Raw genomic sequence first — 20,363 nt, 5'->3', positions numbered from 1 at the left:
ATTCAGAAAGAACAGAATATGAATCAATTAATTTGGACCTTAAGCAGATTAAAGTTTAGTCAGCTGAGCTGTTACCTACCAGAGCACCCTGAGAAAACACATGAACACAGGGAGAATGTACAAACCACACAGATACCATCCCAGGTCCAGAACTGAACCCAACCCCCAGTGCTGTGAGGCTGCAGTGCTAACCAATGTGCCGCCCCGAGTTCAATGTTATCATTATTATTTTGCTAATGATTTATACTAAGTTACTTACATTTGCTTCCATTTAAACACCAGCATTTTACAGCTGCAATCTAAGTGAAGGAGCTGCTCAAAGGTCCAACAGCAATCCTAATGGCTGCTCCACACAGCTGCCTCACCAGCACACTCACTGTAACCACTAAAAAGCAGGAATCATTCCAGAAACAGGCCTCTCTATAGCTATCACTGTGTGGAGTGCAAATGATGGCAATCCATTTGGCCTAAGACAGACCCAAGCCCTTCTACTCTCCCCTGCTACTTGGAATTGGTAGGAAACCCCAGACAGGAATAAGGCACTGCGTGCTGGATGACTCCCGATAGGAGTGCACATTGTTTCAGATGTCATTGGTACATGCCCAGACTATACCATTAGCAGATGTAACCTGGATTGCCTCGTGAAGATGCACATTTGGTTATGCACATCCAGGGTTGGGTGGGCTAGCATCACTAAGTTTATCCTTGGTTCATGCCACAGCAGCCAGTCCTGCGATCTGCCTGGCATCTCCAAGCCTGTAGTATTGTCAGTAAGAGAGGTGCTGCAGCTCCAATCAATACCGACTGTCCTACAAGACACTGTGGAGCCAGCAATGCATCAGATAACAAAGAGCACTGACAAGAGTGCCTGCACAGGTGGTTTAAAAGTCACCAATTACAAATTAGGTAGTTAAAATTCATAGTAACACGAACTGGTGATTCCAAACTTCTTAAAGAAATGTTCATAAATAACCTCAAGTCCAGTACCACAATAGTTTTGGCACAGTACTGTATGTTACAGTAGCAGGATGCTCCTTAACTCGCGTTTGAGAGGGGGAAAATGCATCAACCAGTTGTTGGAAAAAACTTTTTACGGAAAGCCTACGTGTGCATTTAGACAGCTGTTATGATGAGACAGGAAATATTCTATGAGGGATTTCCTAAGACAGAAACGGTTTTCTGTAAGACCACACTGCCTGTGCGGGACTAATGTGTCCGAGAGAAAGTTGTGTTACACTTTTCATTTGTCACTTGCCAAGGAAGGCAATGATACCTTGGCTTCAGAAAGCTTACTTCTGAGTCATACACAGACTTAGTGCCTGTCAAGGCTCAACAACAGCCTTCAAGACATTTCCTGCTTCTAGTTTGACCAAAATAGCAACTTTCTGTTTGGATCATTATCTGACTTTTAACATACCACAAATGTACCGTCGGCCTCAACAACAAAATAGAAAAGAAAGATCATATAACCAAAATAAGACTGTCTGACCTTGGACATGGTGCAAATTGATTTTTTAATGGCAGTACCAGCTTGATTTTAAAGCGAAATTATCCTTAACATCAGTTAGCAACTAATATTTATGACACTCTACAAGACTGTTTTGTTCAGTCTTATAAAAACTGTAACATACTGTAAGCACATCTAAAGAACTCCATAAAGATGTTAAAGGCTCCTATTAAGGGGTCGCTTTCCATTCTGTAGGCTGGATTTATTAAATGAAACCCTTAGAAAAACGTACAGTGCAACAGGCCCAGACCTTAGTCATTCATATTACCATTTACCACGTGACCTCCATTTTTCTCGGGAATTGCTAGTTCCAGGTTTTAGTCCTCTCCCCCTTCTTTCATAAGGTCAGAACAATCAAATCCATTTATCCAACTTTCTGCTCAATTTATCAGCAGCACTTTCAGATTCTGTAATCTCTCTAAATACTGTACTTCAAAGTGCAAAGGAGTGACTGTATAAAGTTAAATCGGCCATCAAAATAGACCAGCAAATCTACTTAACCAAGACTGTTCCCAGCAAGTTTAGAGGTTCTGCTGCCTAAAAGGAAAACGCATGTTTCTACAAGAGTTGTACTGAAGTCTAAAATACTATTTTATAAAACAATGCCTCTCCAGATATAATAAAGGTTCTGCCATACCAGGTTCTAGACAAATATATAATCTGATGGAATTTAAAGTGAAAGCAAGAAACAAATTCAAATCAAGCTTCTGCCACACGAAAGAAGAAAGCCTGAATCATCTTAGGGAAAAATCATACAAATAGTCTGTGTAAATAAAGCCTCCATCAGATCTTGCTCTGTAGTTCTCTACAGATTGCAGACGTTTTGAAGTTTTAAACCTTTTGTTCTCAAGCCTATGAAAAATTGGAGTCAAAAATACCATCTTGAACCATCAAGCTCATTTTCTCCTGAATCCCATATAAAACTGCTCAGGAGTGTTTGTAAAATGGCTTTTAATAATAATCGGGCCTTGCGGACGTGAAATTGTTATTTCACAAGAGTCACACACGAGCAAACCAAACCAAAACAAAAAGTTTTGTTAAATTACCAATGCAGACGTTTTTTAAAAATCAGTCACTGACAGTGTTCACGAAGGGCTAGGTCACTGTATATCAGGTATACAGCTTAGCAGTGACACTTCACATACTTTAAACCACATCCTGGAAGGTACTGTAGTTAACAGTTTCTGGGTAAAGTAGCCAAGTAAACATATCAATAGCAACAGGTTAATATATGTCCAGTCCAAAATTGCAGTGGGAAAATAAGAGAATATTAGTAAATGGATTCAATTTGATGAGCTGTTACTGGAAAGAATGAATGATAAAGGGCTAGATTGGCATTTCAGGAGTTGCAGTTAATAGTTTTTTAAACTGGCAAACTGGCAGAACAGCCCTTATAAAAGTTTACCTGTCTATAGTCCTGCACAGCATTTCTGCAGTTTCCACATGGTTTAAGTGTACTTACTGTATACCATGCTTGATCACGGTGATGATCCATGTTTTTTATAATCTATCACACCCCCTTCTGTTTTATCATGTACTATGATGTCTCTGTTCCTTCCTGAATTTAACTATACTTGTACCATGGTATACCAGTGTAAGTTTTTATAAAGGAATGCCATACAAAATTAAGTAATCAACCACAATATAATGATCTATTCCACACTCCACCCAGGGCCCATGTCCACAGACTAGCACTACAAAAGAAGACTACTACAGAAAACTGCTGATCTTCAATTCCCACTCTACTCCCTTTGAATAATTCACCAGACAAAATGTGAAATCCATACTGCCAATAAAAAGTTGTTTCTTCTTCCTTTTTTCAAATAACACAGGCTTTAAGCTGTTGTGTTATATCACTATGAAGCAGCCGAAAAGCTTTTTATTTTACAATGAAGATTTTTAAACAAACTCTGATTAGTCATCTAATTTAAATTAGTTTTAGTTTATGATTTCATATGCAATCTTTCCCAGAAAAACTTTAAGAAAGTGAAGCCCAATTTCAACTGTTATGGAGATGGGCAGGGTTTGAAAGAACAGCAGTGAAATCAATTAACCAAGCCCCATTCAAGACTGAGACTCAACCGCCTAGCTAGAGCGACCAAACCATATGGCACCTACAACACTAGGACAGTCAGTCAAACAATGACGATAACACAACAAACACGTGACATGCTGTATTAAATAGTTATCCAGCTTTGTCCTATTTACCTGGACCCACCAATAGAACATCATTAATGGCACTATCACTATGAGGAAGACAGGGGTGAGGGCAGAGCATATGAGCAGCACGTTTACTGTGTACCAGAAAGTGCGCATCCAAATATCAATATTGTCAGGGATGTAATTGTCAATAATATCCACATCTTTGCTGAAGCGGTTCAAAATTCTCCCTGAGGGAGTGGCTTCAAAAAAACCCTGAGGAGAGCGAAGGATGGTCTGGAGCATGTTCTGGTGAATCATCCGGGAGGCCCTCAGCATGCTGTAGGCTCGGCACAGAAAACAGAGCCCCAGCACAAGTGCACCTGTGTAGCAGCACAATGAGAATAATATGAATTCACAAAGCACAGAATAGCTGCAACACTTCTTAAGGCAAAGGTTTGTATTGAGTTCTCTTTGGACAGTTTGTTCACCCATTTAGTCCTGCACAGCACTGTTTGACCGCTATGAGGCACTGCAGGGTTTATAATTCAAAGGGGAGAAAAAATGGTGTTAAAACAAAAGAGCATCCCTAATTTACAGGGAACCAATGATTCAGAAATAGAGGAAGATAACAGCAGGCATGACTCCAGATAGAGGAATTACCTTGGAGAGGACGAAAAACAAACAAGCATTGTGACAGGAAGGATTTAAATTGAAATCCTTTCACCAAAACAAAATATCATGACGTTGTAAATAACACAGAGCAGGATGCTAATCCAATATTTCCCAATACATATCGTGAACATAGTTTTTAGGAACCAATGTTTCACTTCATGTATACAGGCTAGTGTTCTTTCTAGACTTATGTGTGAAGCTTAGTTGCTTTGTTCAGTGTATTACACTGTCTTTTGTCACTGTAAACAAGTTACATAAGGGCTAGAAATACTGTACAAGATTCTAATATGGAAGAGGAACAAATGACAACCTTTCTTCTTTCTCTCTTACAGTAGACACATATTTCTTGGAATGCCATGCAGAATGCCTTCTCCCGAACTCTGCTTCCTCCCCAATAAGTCACAACACCCCCCTCCCCTTCAGCTGGAAAAGAATAACAGTCTGAAAGAATTCCTCACTTGAACAGCACCTGTAATGAATACCGATCTTAGTTAGCTGTATTCTGACTGAAGAAAAAAAAATGTTGTCATTTGATGTGACAAATAACATGAAATAGTGTCTAGTTGTTTCTTGCTTCCTAAACAGAATACCTAATAAAGGCAGACACCTAGAACTGTGGAAAGTGCTTCATCAAAGCCTGCAACGATGAAAGGTGTAATGTCAAAAGATGTCAGAAACAAACCTCTATAGCTACAGAGTACATTTCTACATGTACAAAATTTAAATAAACCCATATCGCTGGCACTTGTTTAAATGTTTAAACAAGGTACGTTATGAAAATCTGATCACAAATACTCTCGAAACACAACATACTGTACACCTGGTTTGTACCATTATTCTTTTCAATAAAAGAGTTGAACATGAGCCTACACCATGCACATGAAATATCTAATAAATAAGATTGGAACTAAATAATTCCAAATATGTGGAATCATATTTTCACTAAAGACACTGAAAAGCCCACGAGCAAATCAAGTGTCAAATCACCTCTTCCTAAGCCCAATCTGTTGCCAAAGTTGACTGCTGAAATCGCCAGTGATTGGCATCACCATCACAGCACCATTTTGCAATATTAAATATGTTAAATTTTAAATGTCGTAAAAAATCAGTCTACCTCTATAAAGTTCCAATATGCAGAACACTGTATCCTCTAGGAGGGAATTAGCTGTGATACTGACTAGGTGTGTTGGATAGTTGGAACAAGCAGGAACCAAGCCCCATTCCTTTGCTTTAGCAGTACAGCACTCGATAAACTGAGCCAAGAGGTTCACTCCATTTTTGAAGCAAATGAATGGACACATCTATTCATCACCCATAGCTGCTTCAACATATAGACTGGTGTGGCAAGCCACAGCCGAACCTGGCAGACACAGGCTACAAGGTGGGAGTACAGTCTGAACAGGTTACCAGTTCCAGCATGTCTTCATAAGGTGAGAGAAAGACCACACAAACCGGGACAGAGCATGCAATCTCTGCATAGAAGGTTCCTCAGCCGAGAATTCAACCCCATCCTAGCTGTGAGAACTAAGCTGCTAAGCCCCTCGCCACTGTGCTGTATAAAAACACATCACATACGCACTGACACAGTCCAGGCTTCTCTCTCCAGGCTAGATTAGTCAGCTGGAATGAACCAGGCTGCTTGGAAGAGAAAACATCAAAAGTTCACTTATCTGACATGCAAAAAATCAATTTACAGACAAAAGCAACTTAGCTAATGCTGTGATTTAAAAAAAAACAAAAACAATTTTCATTAAAAAATAAGGTACACTGTAACAGTGGCTTTCTTCCATACCTTGGATCTGTTTTACAAGGAAACCAAAATGCTGAAAAACCATATACCATAAGTATGTGCTTGCTTGGCTTACAGCATCTTTGAATCAAATGTAAACGGGTCGACAACAAACCGTTTAAAAAAAACAACTTAATGCCTGGCTATAGTACATGAACTGAGCAATAACCTTTAAAGCTTTTTGCTAGCCATCCGTCTCCCTGCACCCTGAAGCTTGTGCAATACAAGCCTGACACTGTCCTGTCTGGACTTACTGCACACCACAATCTGAACAGTGGAATTATTCAAAGAGCATGGCTACTGAATCACAGGAACAAGACTGTTTGCTGTATGGTAGTGTGCTCAATTCTATTACAAAAATAGTATTACAGGGCGTTAATGAAATTAGTAGGACTATTCAAATAACTATTATGAAAACAAGAAACTAGTGTAATTTATGATGGGAGGAATACAAATGGTGAATAGGTTATCGTAGACACTAGAGGGCGCCACGGTCATCATTAGAACTCTACAACAGGTTTCTCCTCGCCTGGTCCAGGAGAGAATCAATCCAGTAAACCTTATAAGTTAAGTCACCCCAAATCACCCGTTTTCAAACACAGGGCTGCAAAGGTCTTGATCAGTTAAGCAAATATTTGCGGATGTACTGTATGGAAAGTCTGGTCCTTAAGAGTTGGTAATTTCTGTCCCAAAAGATTTTTAAATGACTTCTTTCAGAATGAACATTTTCCAGGTCTTCAAAAACTGATGACTGAAATGTTACCCCAAATGAATCAGGACCCTCCAGGGGCAGGGCTGAAGAAGATCTAAGGGCTCACACCATCATGGGTACATCGTTGGGCATGCTGAGCCAATAGAGTGCCCTCTGGTGAGTGCAGTCTTTGCCCACAGGAATGAATCGTCCAAAGGCTCCGTTTGTGTAGCAATTTTCTACTATAACGTTCCAATAAAATACAACTGTCTCAATACAGCTGCTGGAATAGGCCAAGTAAATTTAACCCCCCCAATATACCCACTATGGAAAACAGTACTAAACTGCACTTAAAATTCCTTCACTTGCTCCTGTTCAGCTATATAAAATTGCTGTTTGATGCCAGAGCAAATAAAAATAAGTCATTTAAGTTTAAACTAAACTGGAACAAATCCAGTAATTCAAATTTCCAATACTATGGTACACATGCTCGCACGTCATTGTTCCTGGCCGGGCTTAGTTAAAAATGCTTTTCAGTCGAGTCAATCGATTTTGAACCAGCCCTTTCAAGCCGTATGAATCATCCTGAACCTTGCAGCTGAAATCAGGAAAGTGTACAAACTTTCTGTACTGCTATGCACCCACACCCTCACCCCACCATCAACCAGCCTGGCAAAATGGGATTTGACAGTTCATTTATTTACATATGGAAAGGAGGAAAACAGCAGAAGGCCAGGAATCAGAGGACTGCAGAGGGGAAAGGAGATGGTGATGTGCTGTTAGGAAAGACAGAAAACATGACACGAAGACAGAACTCACAGCCCCAAAGGACCACATCTCCACAGCCGAAAGGAGCCCTGTTTAAAAGACACTTGGTTTCTGTTTGTGTTACATTTGAGCAGGTCGGTTTGGGAGACACAGCATTACAGTATTACAGCTGAAATCTACTTTTATGACTTTTTCTCTTGCAGCTTTCCTGTAGAGTTTGAATGACTAGTGAACTACGCTGTTAATACTGTCATTTGGCTGAGCTGCAGAAAAAACAATTGAGGAAACACTGCTCTTTGTTTGGTGAGCAGTCCATGTTAAAGCCCTACACTTTTCAAAAAACATAGAAAATTAGAGGTTGATTTTAATTTGGCTTGTAATGTGGACTGTCTGTTCAATGGCTTTTTAATTACGCATAAACAGCTGTTGTCACTTCATGACAACAATACAATTTTTAAGCCCTCCAGTAAATCTTGATCCCCCTCCTCCTATTTTTTTTAATATCCAGTTTTGTAAACACTGTAAACACGTACAGAAAGCCACAGAGCAGCCAGAGCCGAATGACAGTTAAGGGACATGACGAAGCCAAGTGTAGTCAAAGAACGGACCCAAGCAATCATTCACCAGGGACAAGAGCACACATTAAGCGGCATTTTCTTTGGCAATTCAATCGTTAACTTGTTGGGAGTTTATGAAAAAGTACCTGGACAAAAACGTAAACAAGAGCGAGGGGCACAATGACCACAGCAAAGATGGGGGTTGTGGCCATGATCACAATCATAGTGGACAGTGAGACGAAGAGGGTGGCCAGGAACATTAGGATTGTGGGCGGGATAAGCTCGTCAATCACGTAAATGTCCTTGGAGAAGCGATTGAGAATGCGCCCTATGGGTGTGGTGTCAAAAAAAGACTGAGGCGTCTGAAATTTATTCTCTAGAAGAGCCGAGTGCAGATTCTTGGCGGCTCCAATACCAGCCAGGGTCAGTGTGAAGGAGGAGAAGAGCACCAGCACGCCTGTTTGAGGAGAGGACAAGGACATAGAGTGGTGAGTGACTGGAATGATGGAAGGACACAGCTGAAAAAAAAAGACAAGGTTTGTGACATGAGTGGGTGGTGCCTTGGTTAACAATCAAATGAGATGACATCTTAAAGAAGAACGAAAAAGTGTGTCGGAAACATGGCATCGCCCACACGAGGTTAGGAAAAGGTGAACACCACTGGAGCACTGGAACTGTTCACAGCAAGACAAACTGAAGTCACGAGTTTGCTCTGCTGGTTTGAAAATAAATTTGCCTAGGTTTATGGTGGATTTAAAAAAAAGTTTTGCTTGGGAGCTTAACGACCATTTCTTTTGGCAGGACAACAACAGGAACAAACTTTCAAAAAATGTATCCCTGAAAGAGAACATGTGGAAGTTAAGATAATTAAAAAACATCATAATACTAAATTGCTTATATTGCATCTTTTGACATCGTTTAAAATGGGTCCACTTTTTTATTTCCACATTATATTCCCTCTAATAATGTATAAAGGGTGAACAAGAGAACACAACTGAAGCCTTTTTCAGATATTAATGATCAGGACTAGAGATAAGCACTGAATTGATGTTTAATGTTGTGTTCAATATCGCACTGATATTCACACCATTTATATTATATTTTTCCATTTCACTGCAGAAAATCCAAGGTTTGGTTTAAAGCCAATAAAAGACCACAAGAAATGAAGATCAGGGAAAGGCTTTCAGAGAGCAGGAGTCCAATGTTTCTTTTACTTACAGTACATGGCAGAAAACAGGGCATCCACATTTTAAAACTAATCAAATCCTCAGCAATTTTAAAAGTGGAAAACCAAAAGGTACATTTTACACAGATGCAATGCAGTTATGTGTGGTCAGACCTGTGCCATCCACTATCCTGATTTAATAGTCTTACTGTACTGCCTTCACTCTGCAACTCTGACTCACCCAGCTGTAGGTGATGCTGACACACACCAAGCCAACTCTTTTGCAATAAACACAATACAATGCACATTTGCATTTTAAAAAATAATTATTTTAGCAAATGACAGTAATTCTCTCACATTTCACATTTATGTAGCTGTTTGAGTGGGGAGCTGTGTCAATGTGCCACTGACTGCCAAGCACCAAGTAAAGATAATTCCACACGGAGAAATAGAAAGACAACACGTCCCATGTCTCACACATGATGAAAGCTGACTCACTTGGCGTCTTCTTTCTACTGTGCAGTGTGGAATTGACCTTACCTTGTTCCTGTATTTCTCTAGCGTCCTACACCAACAGAGACAAGCTGGAAAGGTTGATAGAGGGCCCTTACCTTGCGTCATCCCCAGTGCGGCATACACGCCCACTCGCATTTGAGTGTCCACCTGCGTCCCGTTCTTGGGCACATCGTTCGTCCAGGCGCTCAGCCACACGTTGGCGCCTATAGCTGCCGCGTTCTGGCAGGCGTACAGGAAGCAGATAAAGACGGAGAAGAGAGGCCCGACGGCCTTGATATATTCCAGAAACACTTTCAGCTTCACCTGGGCATTTGATGGAGAGTGCAGAGGTTAGGAAACGTATCACAGACAAGGCACTGCGTCCAAGGAGCTTGCCTGTTCCACTTCTTAAGACAGAAACATTCCCTGAATAGTCTACATTAAAAACTAAGAGCGCCATACAAACAGAAGTCCCTTCATGTGGTTGGTGAACTCCTCCACAGCCACACACCACAGCAGACAATCTGCCATTAATGCTACTGGAGCTTGCCATCAGTTTGTTACATTCAAATTGCATTGTGAATTTTAGATTTTGTTCCTTTGCGCAAAACGCGCATTTAAAACAATTCAAGATTCAGTAGAACTCGACAGACCTGAGGTTATGACACAAGTGTCAGGACCTCACCCTTCTACTGTGGACCATAATGACCAAAAATGTTTGTACTCTAAAATTATACGTCTTCCTGGACCACAATGTCATCAGACAGGACAACATTATCATAGATCTTCTGAGGGTTACAATCTGTAAAGGTTATCCAACCTTTCTATCACAGTGCTTTTCACAACCCCTAAACTGTTTTTTTTTCATAACAAAAAAAAAGATATTTTTATACACTATATACCTACTTAAAGGGTATATAATCCTTATAGAATTAAGTTGCTGTTTTTTAAGCAGATTCAGTCATGTCCACTAGAGGGCAGATCGGCACTTACTCTGCCAGTCTCGGCTGTCTCTGCCTGAATGAGTTTCTCAGACTCCGGTTTCTTCTTTTCCATGGGAGGTTCCACCCTCCTCTTTTCACTGCATCTCCGCCGTGTGGACATTTTCTTTGGGTTATCCATGTCTGCAGACACGACACTGATCTGCCTGCAAGGGATGCAAAAAATGCAAATGGTAAATACGGAAAAAGGAAAAATGGCTTTTCACTCTTGCCAAGTTACCAGCCTGTATTTTTCCTCCAACAACTGGTGAGGTGGTTCTGTTTGTATGATTAAGTTTTTGGTGTTTGGAATCCGTTTGTTGGATATTTATATCTTGTAAATGTGATGGTTCAACTGCAAAACTATCCTTGTGTGGGAGGCTACGTCTGAGGGAAGGTAGCACTCTTAATCACTCCTTACATGTGAACATCAAAAATTCAATAAAAACACAGGTTGTATTATTTTTGGAATGTGGGGGCATTAAAAGATATACACCGCTCAATGGGTGGTAGCTAAAATCTTACCTAATAAACTGTCTGCGCGCTTCATTAACAACAGGCTCATTGTCTACCATGTCAATGTGGTTACTCAGAGCATCATCTGGGAAGGTTTCTTCGTCTTCAAGCACTGACACTGAATCAGATGAAATTTAAATACACAGTATCATTTGTGACAGCTTTTGACAAGCCACACATAAACAGGCCTAACAGACATGGCCCCTAAGAATATATTCTCTTGGTATATAAATAAAACTACCGTTCTTAAACCCCACCTTGAATGCAAATAAACATTTTACTTATTCTGGAACAGATGTGAGTAACACATTTTTCAGGAAGCATAAGTTAATATTTTTAGTTCTAACCTTTTGAGCACTTATCCTTAAAAGGAAAATATGTAGTTTCCTAGCAGGATTTTCCCCAGAACAATATATTGAAAATTTCAACTACCCTCAAATTTCATCCAGCATAAATGTGCCAAACAGTTAAATAATAATAGAATTTAACAATAATTTTAATAATGGAAGAAAATATTTAAAGCCCAAAAAAGGTACTTGTAGCTTCTTCTTCCTCAATGAAATCTTCCATCGTATAATTCCTGAGGAATTCGGCAAAGGCTCTATTCTGCTTGAGGAGTTCCTGGTGGGAGCCCATCTCCGACACTTTGCCTTCCACTATCACCACGATGTTGTCCACCTGAGGCAGGAAACTGATGCCATGGGTCACAAGGATTCTGGTCTGTAACATAATCAGGAAAAGATGAGCTTCTATGGCCACTTTCAGTCTACCATGAAGCTTCAGATTCAAGGAAAACATACAGTGTGAAGGAACAGAGTCCAGGGATTCTTACTTGTCCTCATTTTTCCCTTATTCTTTCTGTGCTCTCCGATCACAAGACAGAGCACCCGCCTGCAGATTGGTCCTGCTATTCCCTTTACTCTTGTTGTACTCTCTGATCACAAGACAGAGCACCCAACTGCAGACTGGTCCTGCTATTCCCCTTACTCTTACTGTACTCTCTGATCACAAAACAGAGCAACTGTAGGATTTCTTACTTGACAACTAAAACAACTTCCAAGCCAGTAGCATTAATTCCCCCCCACCGAGTACTAGATTACTTCAAGGTCAAGGTACAGTGACAAAATACTGCTGACTGGAGGGGAGAACATCAGTGCTATTATTCAAGCCTTGTTAACTTTAAATGTTTAAGAACACCTAATCAGCAGTTTAACTAAAACTGAGACTAAACTCAAACTACCTAAAATATTTTTCTTCTCATGCACTCAACATGAGGTTGTCTTCCTTTCACAGCTTTCACTCCTTCGTATCCTAAAACCTGCTTGGACCTTTAGCTTATCACTGAGCTATCAATGTCCTGGGCAGTGCTGGCCTGTTTTAGGAAGGTACTCCTATAGTGATAAGCAATGAAAAAAGGAAAAAAAAGCCATTACTTGAATTCCTTGCATCACAGAGAGGGGCTTTTCCTAAAGAGAACTGCCCTGCTCAGATAACAGAAGGAAAAGCATTTTGTACAATAACACAAATAATAAGCCATACCTTGCCCTGGAGTGCCCCCTCTGGCCCAATAACCTTGTCAAAGATGTGCTTGGCCACATGGGCGTCGACTGCAGACAGAGGGTCGTCCAGAAGGTAGAGGTCAGCCTCGCTGTACAGAGCTCTGGCCAGGCTGACACGCTGCCTCTGGCCTCCGGACAGGTTGATGCCCTGGGGGTGGGACAACACAAGTCAGAGAAGAGCCAGGTACTCCCAGCCCTCTCCGGCATCTCTCAAACGCCTCTACTCAAACTCTCAGTTCCACAGTTATTAATTCAGAGGAGTAACAGTAATTCAGAATAGTAAATAGTAATAACAATTCTACTCTCCACTCTAAGGTGTTCTGTACGTAACTGAACTGTACTTCAATGATGTGAATGTTCTGACTAATCCACTGCCAAAGAGCTTGCGAAAAATATGTCCAGCCAGTATAATAAATGGGTTAACGGTTTAATTGGCTTGGTCATGGCTGAACAGAAAACAGAAGACACAAAACTCTCCAGGAATTGTGTTTGAAACCCTCAAGATTGTGCTGACTCTGTTCTAATTTATTTCACAAATGTTAGCCTCATTTGTAATAATGACATTTTTTACCTTCTTATAATGAGGTACTTCACAAAATGTGATAATACATTTAACCATTGAAACATTCCACAAGGATGGAGACAATTATGTTTTGCTCTTAGGGTCTAATCATTTCCTACTTGTATCGTAGTTTGCATCTCTGATGTTAATCACCTTTAAAGTGTTAAGAACATTAAGTGAATGAATTCTGTATCAATGTTAATTGATGGTACTGTGTTAGAGTTTAATTCCGAAATGAAAGATGGGGGGGGTGACCTGTGAGCCTCAGGTCCAGAATATTGTAAAGGTACTGTTTTTCCATCTTAGAAATATTCCCAAACTATGTCCTATGCTGTTATAACTGCAAATTTGAAGACCGTGTTTGTCTTTTCACAGATTGTTTATTCTAATACCCTATCTGTATGTCTCTAAAACAACACTTATACAATTACAATACATTCAAAATTCAACAACCAGAATCCTGCTTAGGTCACATGCAAGTGATCACGTCACTCCTGTCTTGGAGTCTTTGCATTGGCTTCTTGTCAACTTCCAAGTTGATTTTAAAATAGGTCTGCTTAAATTTAAGAATCTACATTTCTTGGTTCCTCAGTATCTAACCAATATACTATGTTAACTCAGAGTGTGATGTAATCTACAGTATGTAACTTACTTTTTATTTGTTCTTGGGGGTATTTTATCTTTTGTTTGCTTTGTATTTATGTATTATATATTGTAATTTTTATTGTAATATGTCCTTTAGTATTTTTATTTTGAGGTTTAAGCATTAAAAGGTGTTGTATAAAACAGTATAATACACTACTTGACTTTTTTGAATATGCTGAAAAGAATATACAACACACTTTGTATAACCCATACTTTAAGAAAACCATCTCTTAATTATTTTTCTTGACTATAATTCCTTCCCCAAACCCTTCATCAGGCAAATCTTAAAACTGCTTTAACATTTTTGTAACTCTTCCAAAAGCAATTGTGCTCAGCCCTGGTAAAATGTATATCCCTGTGCTGTACTGCAGTTAATAATTCAGGGACAGCGGTTTCCTATAACAAGATTTCAGTTACTAGAATCTGACAGACACCAACAGTACATTAAAGAGATGAAAGAGTGGGGTGAAAGATTTTAAACTGGGAACGTTTACCTGGGAAACCCCAAGAAACTCTGACACCTGTGTGTAAACCCTGCCTTAATCCTTTTGATAGAAAAGGCACATGCAAGATCGTGTGAGGAACAGCAAGTCATAGTTACCCAATGCAGAGAACAACTTTATGGTATTCTATTGGCTTTTTTGCAAATGTAAATGTATCATGTTCTGTGTACTTTAAACACTAGGCACGTTTGTCATCGCTGCTCCATTAAATTGCTTTTATTGTTTTCGGAATATGTTTTATATACAACATTACTAGTCAGGTGTCTTGAAGGGCCCATTTGTTACACAAAACGTATGGCACTTCTTTCATATTCTGGGCCAGGCCAATCAGTCTCGTGTGCAGTGATCTATGAAGAAAATGTGAAGTCACCCAAATGACTTAATCAGAACTATCAGTCTTCTTCATGGAAACCGATAGATATTGGAAAGATTTGTGCTTGGCTCTATCACATGCGCATACACGGCTACTGCAAAACATCTACTGGGCTTATCCTAATCAAATTCTAATTTAAGACTTTAACATCATAGGTTGGGTCTTAAGACATTTTGACCAAAAGATTACAAAGAGTGGTAAATGATCTTATGTCAGAATATCTTTATTCTTCCGCTGCGTATCCTCAGGGCTGTGTGCTATCCCCCATCCCATACAGTACATTTTTATACAGACACCTGTAGAAACTCTTGTGTTTTGACAGACAAATCATTAAGTTTGCTGATGACTCTGTCATTTTCAGTCTGGATTATTGTGGATTATTTCGTTGAGTGATGTAACAACTCCTTCATTCAACTTAATGTGCCTGAAACCAAATGGTCATTGATTATAAAATTATTGATTATAGAAAGCAACTACAAGTTACAAAATCAACAGTCATAGAGAAGCAATAGATTACAATTCTCAACCATTACAAATATCTTTGCAGTACTGCTGATTAAAAGCTAACCATTGAAGAAAACATGGATGCGATATGTAAGAAGAGCCAGCAGCAACTGTTCTTTCTGCGAACTCTGCTCTTTTAATGTGTGTAGTACAACGAAGACTTTATTCTATAGAACCTTTACTCAATCTGTCACAACATTTCCCGCTGTGGCACAATTGTTGGTGCACAACAGCCACAGCAGTCAAAGTGGAAGGTCACAATAATCACTGACTGCCGCGACCACGGTGATTATCTTGCACATCTGAGCTCCTTCCAGCTGGGCGTTGTTTCAGACAATCGAGATTCAAGTGTCACAGAATGGAGTTTTCCTTTATTTCCACGGCTACTGACCTTCTCAATCTGCACAAACTGACTGGGGATTTTACTTTATGGATATATTTATTTCTTATGGTAAACTGAAGGAAGCAAGGCAAGAAGGTAGAAGGTAAATAAGGAAGAGGGGAAGGAAGCCGAGCTAAATCAGCAAGCGCTTGAGCTGCCACAGCTCCAGCATCACGGTTTACCAAACACATCAGTGCAGCCCTCCGGTCCATCACTGCTGCTCAGGCAACGAACACTCAGATCAAGCAGACATTTTGGTACACAGCTGCAAGCTGATAAGAGCCCCTTCCTGTCCATCAGTACCTTCTCTCCAATTTCTGTCATATCCCCTCCCGGCAGGACTTCCAGGTCAGTGACCAGTGCGCAGGCCTCCAGCACACTGCGGTACTTCTGCTCGTTGTAGGGAAGCCCAAAGAGGATGTTGTTTCTCAGGGTGGCGTTCTGAATCCAGGCCTGCTGGGGGACATAGGCCACTGAACCCTGAAAAGAAGAAGAAAACCAAAGTTGCCATCTTAAAACGATCTCCCAGCAAACGATGCCTTCGACCGGTCCACTGATGGATGTGGTATCAATTTCCTTCTCACAGTCAGAGCCGCCATTTCATTTTTCGGAAGGGGGCTGTGTGAAGCAGGCGTAACATTTATGAACTGGGCGGCAAAGTTATTACTTGGCTGGTTGGAATTGACTTTTAATTAAGTTAACAAGAACTCTAACTTAGTTCTTGAGCAATCAAGTACATAAGTAACTTGAGATACTGCTTTCGCTTTAATCTGACTGGCCCAATATAATAATATAGGCTGTAATAATAATTGCCTGCTGATGAGAGGATGGAGGGAGAGATTGAGAAGTGATGAATGGGTGTACAATACCCATACATATACTCAGTCAGGCCCATCAGAGGGTTAGCTCTTGCTCTCAAACTTCCATCACAAAGCCTAATTGTTGCCAGTTTGTAATGTTTAAAAAAAATGTACCATGACAAGAATTTCTAAAAATAAGCCACATTAGTCTCGTAACCACAAGGCTACCATAACCAATTCCAGGATCAGGGTGGATGTTGCCATGTGTCTTCACATTGAAAAGAGGTTAAACACACATATTAGAGACTTTTGTGTATATTAGAATATTGTGTATGATGTTGGTCACCATGTTATAGAAAAGTTATATCAGTCCACAGAAGTAAAACCAGATGCACTCTGGAGCTTACGGTAATGCCATACCGTGACACGCTGAAAGAACTAAACCTTTTTAATCCTGAACAGAGAAGCTAAAAGACGACTTGATTAAAGTGTTCAAAATCCTCAAAGGCACTGACAAAAGTAAACCCAGAGGACTTCTGCACAATGAGCAGTAAAACAAAAACCAGAAGGCAAAAGTGGAAACTACATCAAAGTGCTTCTTTCAAGAAACAACTGACCTAGCTTCTAAACAGGCTGGATGGGTCAAATGGCTTCTTCTTGTTCATAACTTCTCTTATGTTCTTATGAGACTAAAGCAGAAATCAAACAAGTATGAAACACAAATAACAAACCCTGACTGATATCTCCCCCTCCAGCTTCTCCATCTCCCCTAGCAAAGCGGATATCAGAGAGGTCTTCCCACAGCCCACGTGGCCAACCACTGCCAGGAGGGAGCCCTGAGGCACCATCAGGTTGATACTGCAGACAGAGGAAAGCACCAGAAGTAAGTACAAAATTGTTCTCCTTATTTATTTATTTGACACCAAACCATGTATCTGAGCTTGTACGAGAGCATTACGTGCCAAACTGAGACCCTTGCTCTGGTGAACTGCGTGTGCCAGAGTCCTTCTGTACCAGCTCAACACATAGCTGCTGTACTGTAGGTGAGTAAAATTCACCTGTGGGTTCCAGCCCCCTGAGTACAGACATGTTAGTCAGTTTTTAGAATAAAAAGTACAACCAGATGGATTATTCTGGCTAAATCTGAGAGGAGTGGGCAACACAAACTTTTTTTTTTTCAGACTGAGCTGGCAAGGAAGGATCCATGGTGGAATACACTTCAGTTTGAGCTGGTCTTGCTGCTGTCTTAGGCCCAGTACCTTATTGACTGGGAGTGTCCTAATATTCTGGCCAATAAGTGTACAAAAGAGCTACAGACTGCTAGGAAAAAGAGCAGTAGAATGTCTAGGCCTGTGCAGCTACAGGAGAAATGGAAAAGACCACACCTGGGATTGATCAATTTCACCCTGTCACAGTAAGTACTACTACTAGTGTAGCAATATCATGACAGATGTGCAACAGTCCAGTCTCCTGTGGTCAACAGAACTGTCAGTGATCTAGGGGGCTATGATTTTTAGGAGTGAAGCTACTACACTGAAGGCATTGCATGGAGCTCCACTGTAATTGTCCAGAACTGCCATTTTTTAAATCAAACACATTGGAAATTAAGTCTAGTTCCATCTTCCCACTGTTACTTAGGTGGGTCCCTGCTGCTCATAAAGCTCATTAAGAGAAGATCTGACTGCATTTCTCAACTCATCTTGCTCACAAATCCTGCAGCTGGAAATAGAGAATACTACGTTTGTGTCTAAGCTGTACAGAACTAGGAAAGGCAAAGCACAACTATATGAAACAAAGTAAAGGATAAGTAAAGGAAAAGCAGGATTATATTAAAGCTGTATGCAGTATATATACTGTATATATAAAGCCTTTCCTAAATATTAATACTTTGCCCATTCTTCTATAGAGCTCTCTGAAAAAGATAATCAAAAACTGATTTTATTATTATAAAATATTAACAACATTAGGATGTAAAACATTTGTTTTATTACATAATAGTGCACCACCAATTTATGAGGTCACTGCATATGAAGTCACTAAAATCAGGTTCCTTTCCGTTTGACCATCTTGCCTTCTATAGCTTGTTCATATATCTATGGATTTCACTGTGCTCCTATCCAGTGTTTCTGTAGTATTTCCAAATCAGTACATGTTATATAGCTGGCACAACCAGTAAAATACCCAGAAAACGTACTTGTGAAGAGTTGCAGGTCCTTGCTTAGACCAGGTGAATTTCCCATTTACAACAGTGACAGCAAAGCCTGAAAGAGGGGAACACAAGGTTGTTGATTAATGTATTCAAAATGCAACGACTAATAACTACTTCTGTTGCAGCAGAGTGAAAATCCCTCCAAAATTCTCGCGTACAGTAATTCAAAAACACAGAAATTAAAACTGCCTAAAAGAATGCAAGTAAATAGGGCAGAATGCATTCCTTTTCCAGCTAGATGTTTGAACTCCTTAATCAAGACAATGACACACATTTATTACAACATGCTTCTTATCAATTTCATGTAAAATCAGGAGAGGACACCTGTTGCTAGTGATAGGTGATGAACTGTGATGGAAATGTCACAAACTCACAGCCACATCTGGACTGTGTAGCTATCTTAAGTCTTTTTCCTGGCAGTAAGTCTTTTGGATGTCATTTACTTTGAAGTCTTGTAAAAAAATTGTGTATGTTTTCCATATGCAGGTTTCAGCTGACTATTAACTGTTGACTGTTGTTTTATGTAATAGGTTTATTTATTGAATGTTGGTGCAAAGGCATCCACTGTTTAAAACTTTTGGGGTCATCTTAAAATGTACTCACAATAACAAATATTTCTCTGCTCCCCTTTGCACCTTAACACGAAAAGTTTTTCTTACAATACAAGAAGGCTTCTCTAACAGTACAAACTTAGGAAAATTGTGTTTGCATTGCACTCTGAATAATTAAGACATTTACAGTGTCTTCAATGTCCTGTGAAACAGAATCTCTGAGAACATGGGGCACCAAGATGCATTTTGTTCTTCTTAGCAGAAGAAACAGTACACACAATATGCTGCTAGAAACATTTGGTAACAAACTGTGCTTTCAAAACTTCCCTTGCATGATGAAAAACTAACTTTCACGATTTTTTTGTCGTCTTTGCTTATGCAAGTCTGCCAACCACATGGAGAACACCATGACTGACAATCCAGAAAATCAGGCTGTAAACAACAAGGTATGGACGGAAATCGATCCCATCTGAATGTATTTAATCTGTATTAATGTATAAATTAAAGACCTGCCCTGGCAATACTAAGGCGCTTAGCCCTAGTGTGTTTTTCACCTGGCTTTGGCGTTTTTTTCAGGACTTTCCTTGGGTTTTTGGACTACGTTTGGTCTTTCTGACTTTTGCTTTGGATTACTGCCTGGCTTGTTATTTGTGCTTGCTCTGGTTTTCAAACTTTGTTTCCTACTCGGCTCTCTGGCTTTTAGGATACTCCTTCGGCACCTTGATTTGAAGTTTTTACGGATTTGTCCCTTGCCTGTTTACTTCAGCCTTGGGCTGTGTTTCTCTGCCCTGTTTGCTTGTTTGCTTAGCTCTCCAGATCTTCCCTGACCTGCCATTGGATCCCCTCTTTGAGTTCAGAGGTGGGCACTTCTTGTAAGTACAGCATATTACAGTTGTATTTGCAAATTCTTTACATTGAATTTTGTTTTTAAGATTTCTTCTCACACAGTCCCTAACATAATTGTATTGTAGATTTTATACAATATAAACATAC

General features: G+C 40.0%; 1 protein-coding gene across 4 annotated transcripts in view; it reads right to left on the bottom strand.

The window, feature by feature from the left end:
- Positions 1-20,363, bottom strand: part of abcc3 (ATP-binding cassette, sub-family C (CFTR/MRP), member 3) — a 94,740-nt gene that overhangs the window by 6,874 nt on the left and 67,503 nt on the right. For 3 of the 4 annotated variants that reach the window (XM_088599375.1, XM_088599379.1, XM_088599377.1), the window contains exons 15-23: positions 18,805-18,871; positions 17,342-17,468; positions 16,114-16,290; positions 12,822-12,989; positions 11,819-12,002; positions 11,292-11,400; positions 10,780-10,933; positions 9,903-10,110; positions 3,716-4,029 (exon numbers count right to left, since the gene is read on the bottom strand). In XM_088599375.1, coding sequence (XP_088455501.1) covers positions 3,716-4,029; positions 9,903-10,110; positions 10,780-10,933; positions 11,292-11,400; positions 11,819-12,002; positions 12,822-12,989; positions 16,114-16,290; positions 17,342-17,468; positions 18,805-18,871 — 1,508 coding nt within the window. Of the gene's footprint in view, positions 1-3,715; positions 4,030-8,272; positions 8,584-9,902; positions 10,111-10,779; positions 10,934-11,291; positions 11,401-11,818; positions 12,003-12,821; positions 12,990-16,113; positions 16,291-17,341; positions 17,469-18,804; positions 18,872-20,363 lie in introns of all 4 variants that reach the window. The other variant, XM_088599376.1, reaches the window with a different exon arrangement.

Source organism: Lepisosteus platostomus, chromosome 11 (genome assembly GCF_059453375.1).
Source record: "Lepisosteus platostomus isolate fLepPlt1 chromosome 11, fLepPlt1.hap1, whole genome shotgun sequence".
Lineage (NCBI taxonomy): Eukaryota > Metazoa > Chordata > Actinopteri > Semionotiformes > Lepisosteidae > Lepisosteus > Lepisosteus platostomus.
Note: the sequence above shows the minus strand (reverse complement) of the source record. Positions and strands in the feature narration are given on the sequence as shown.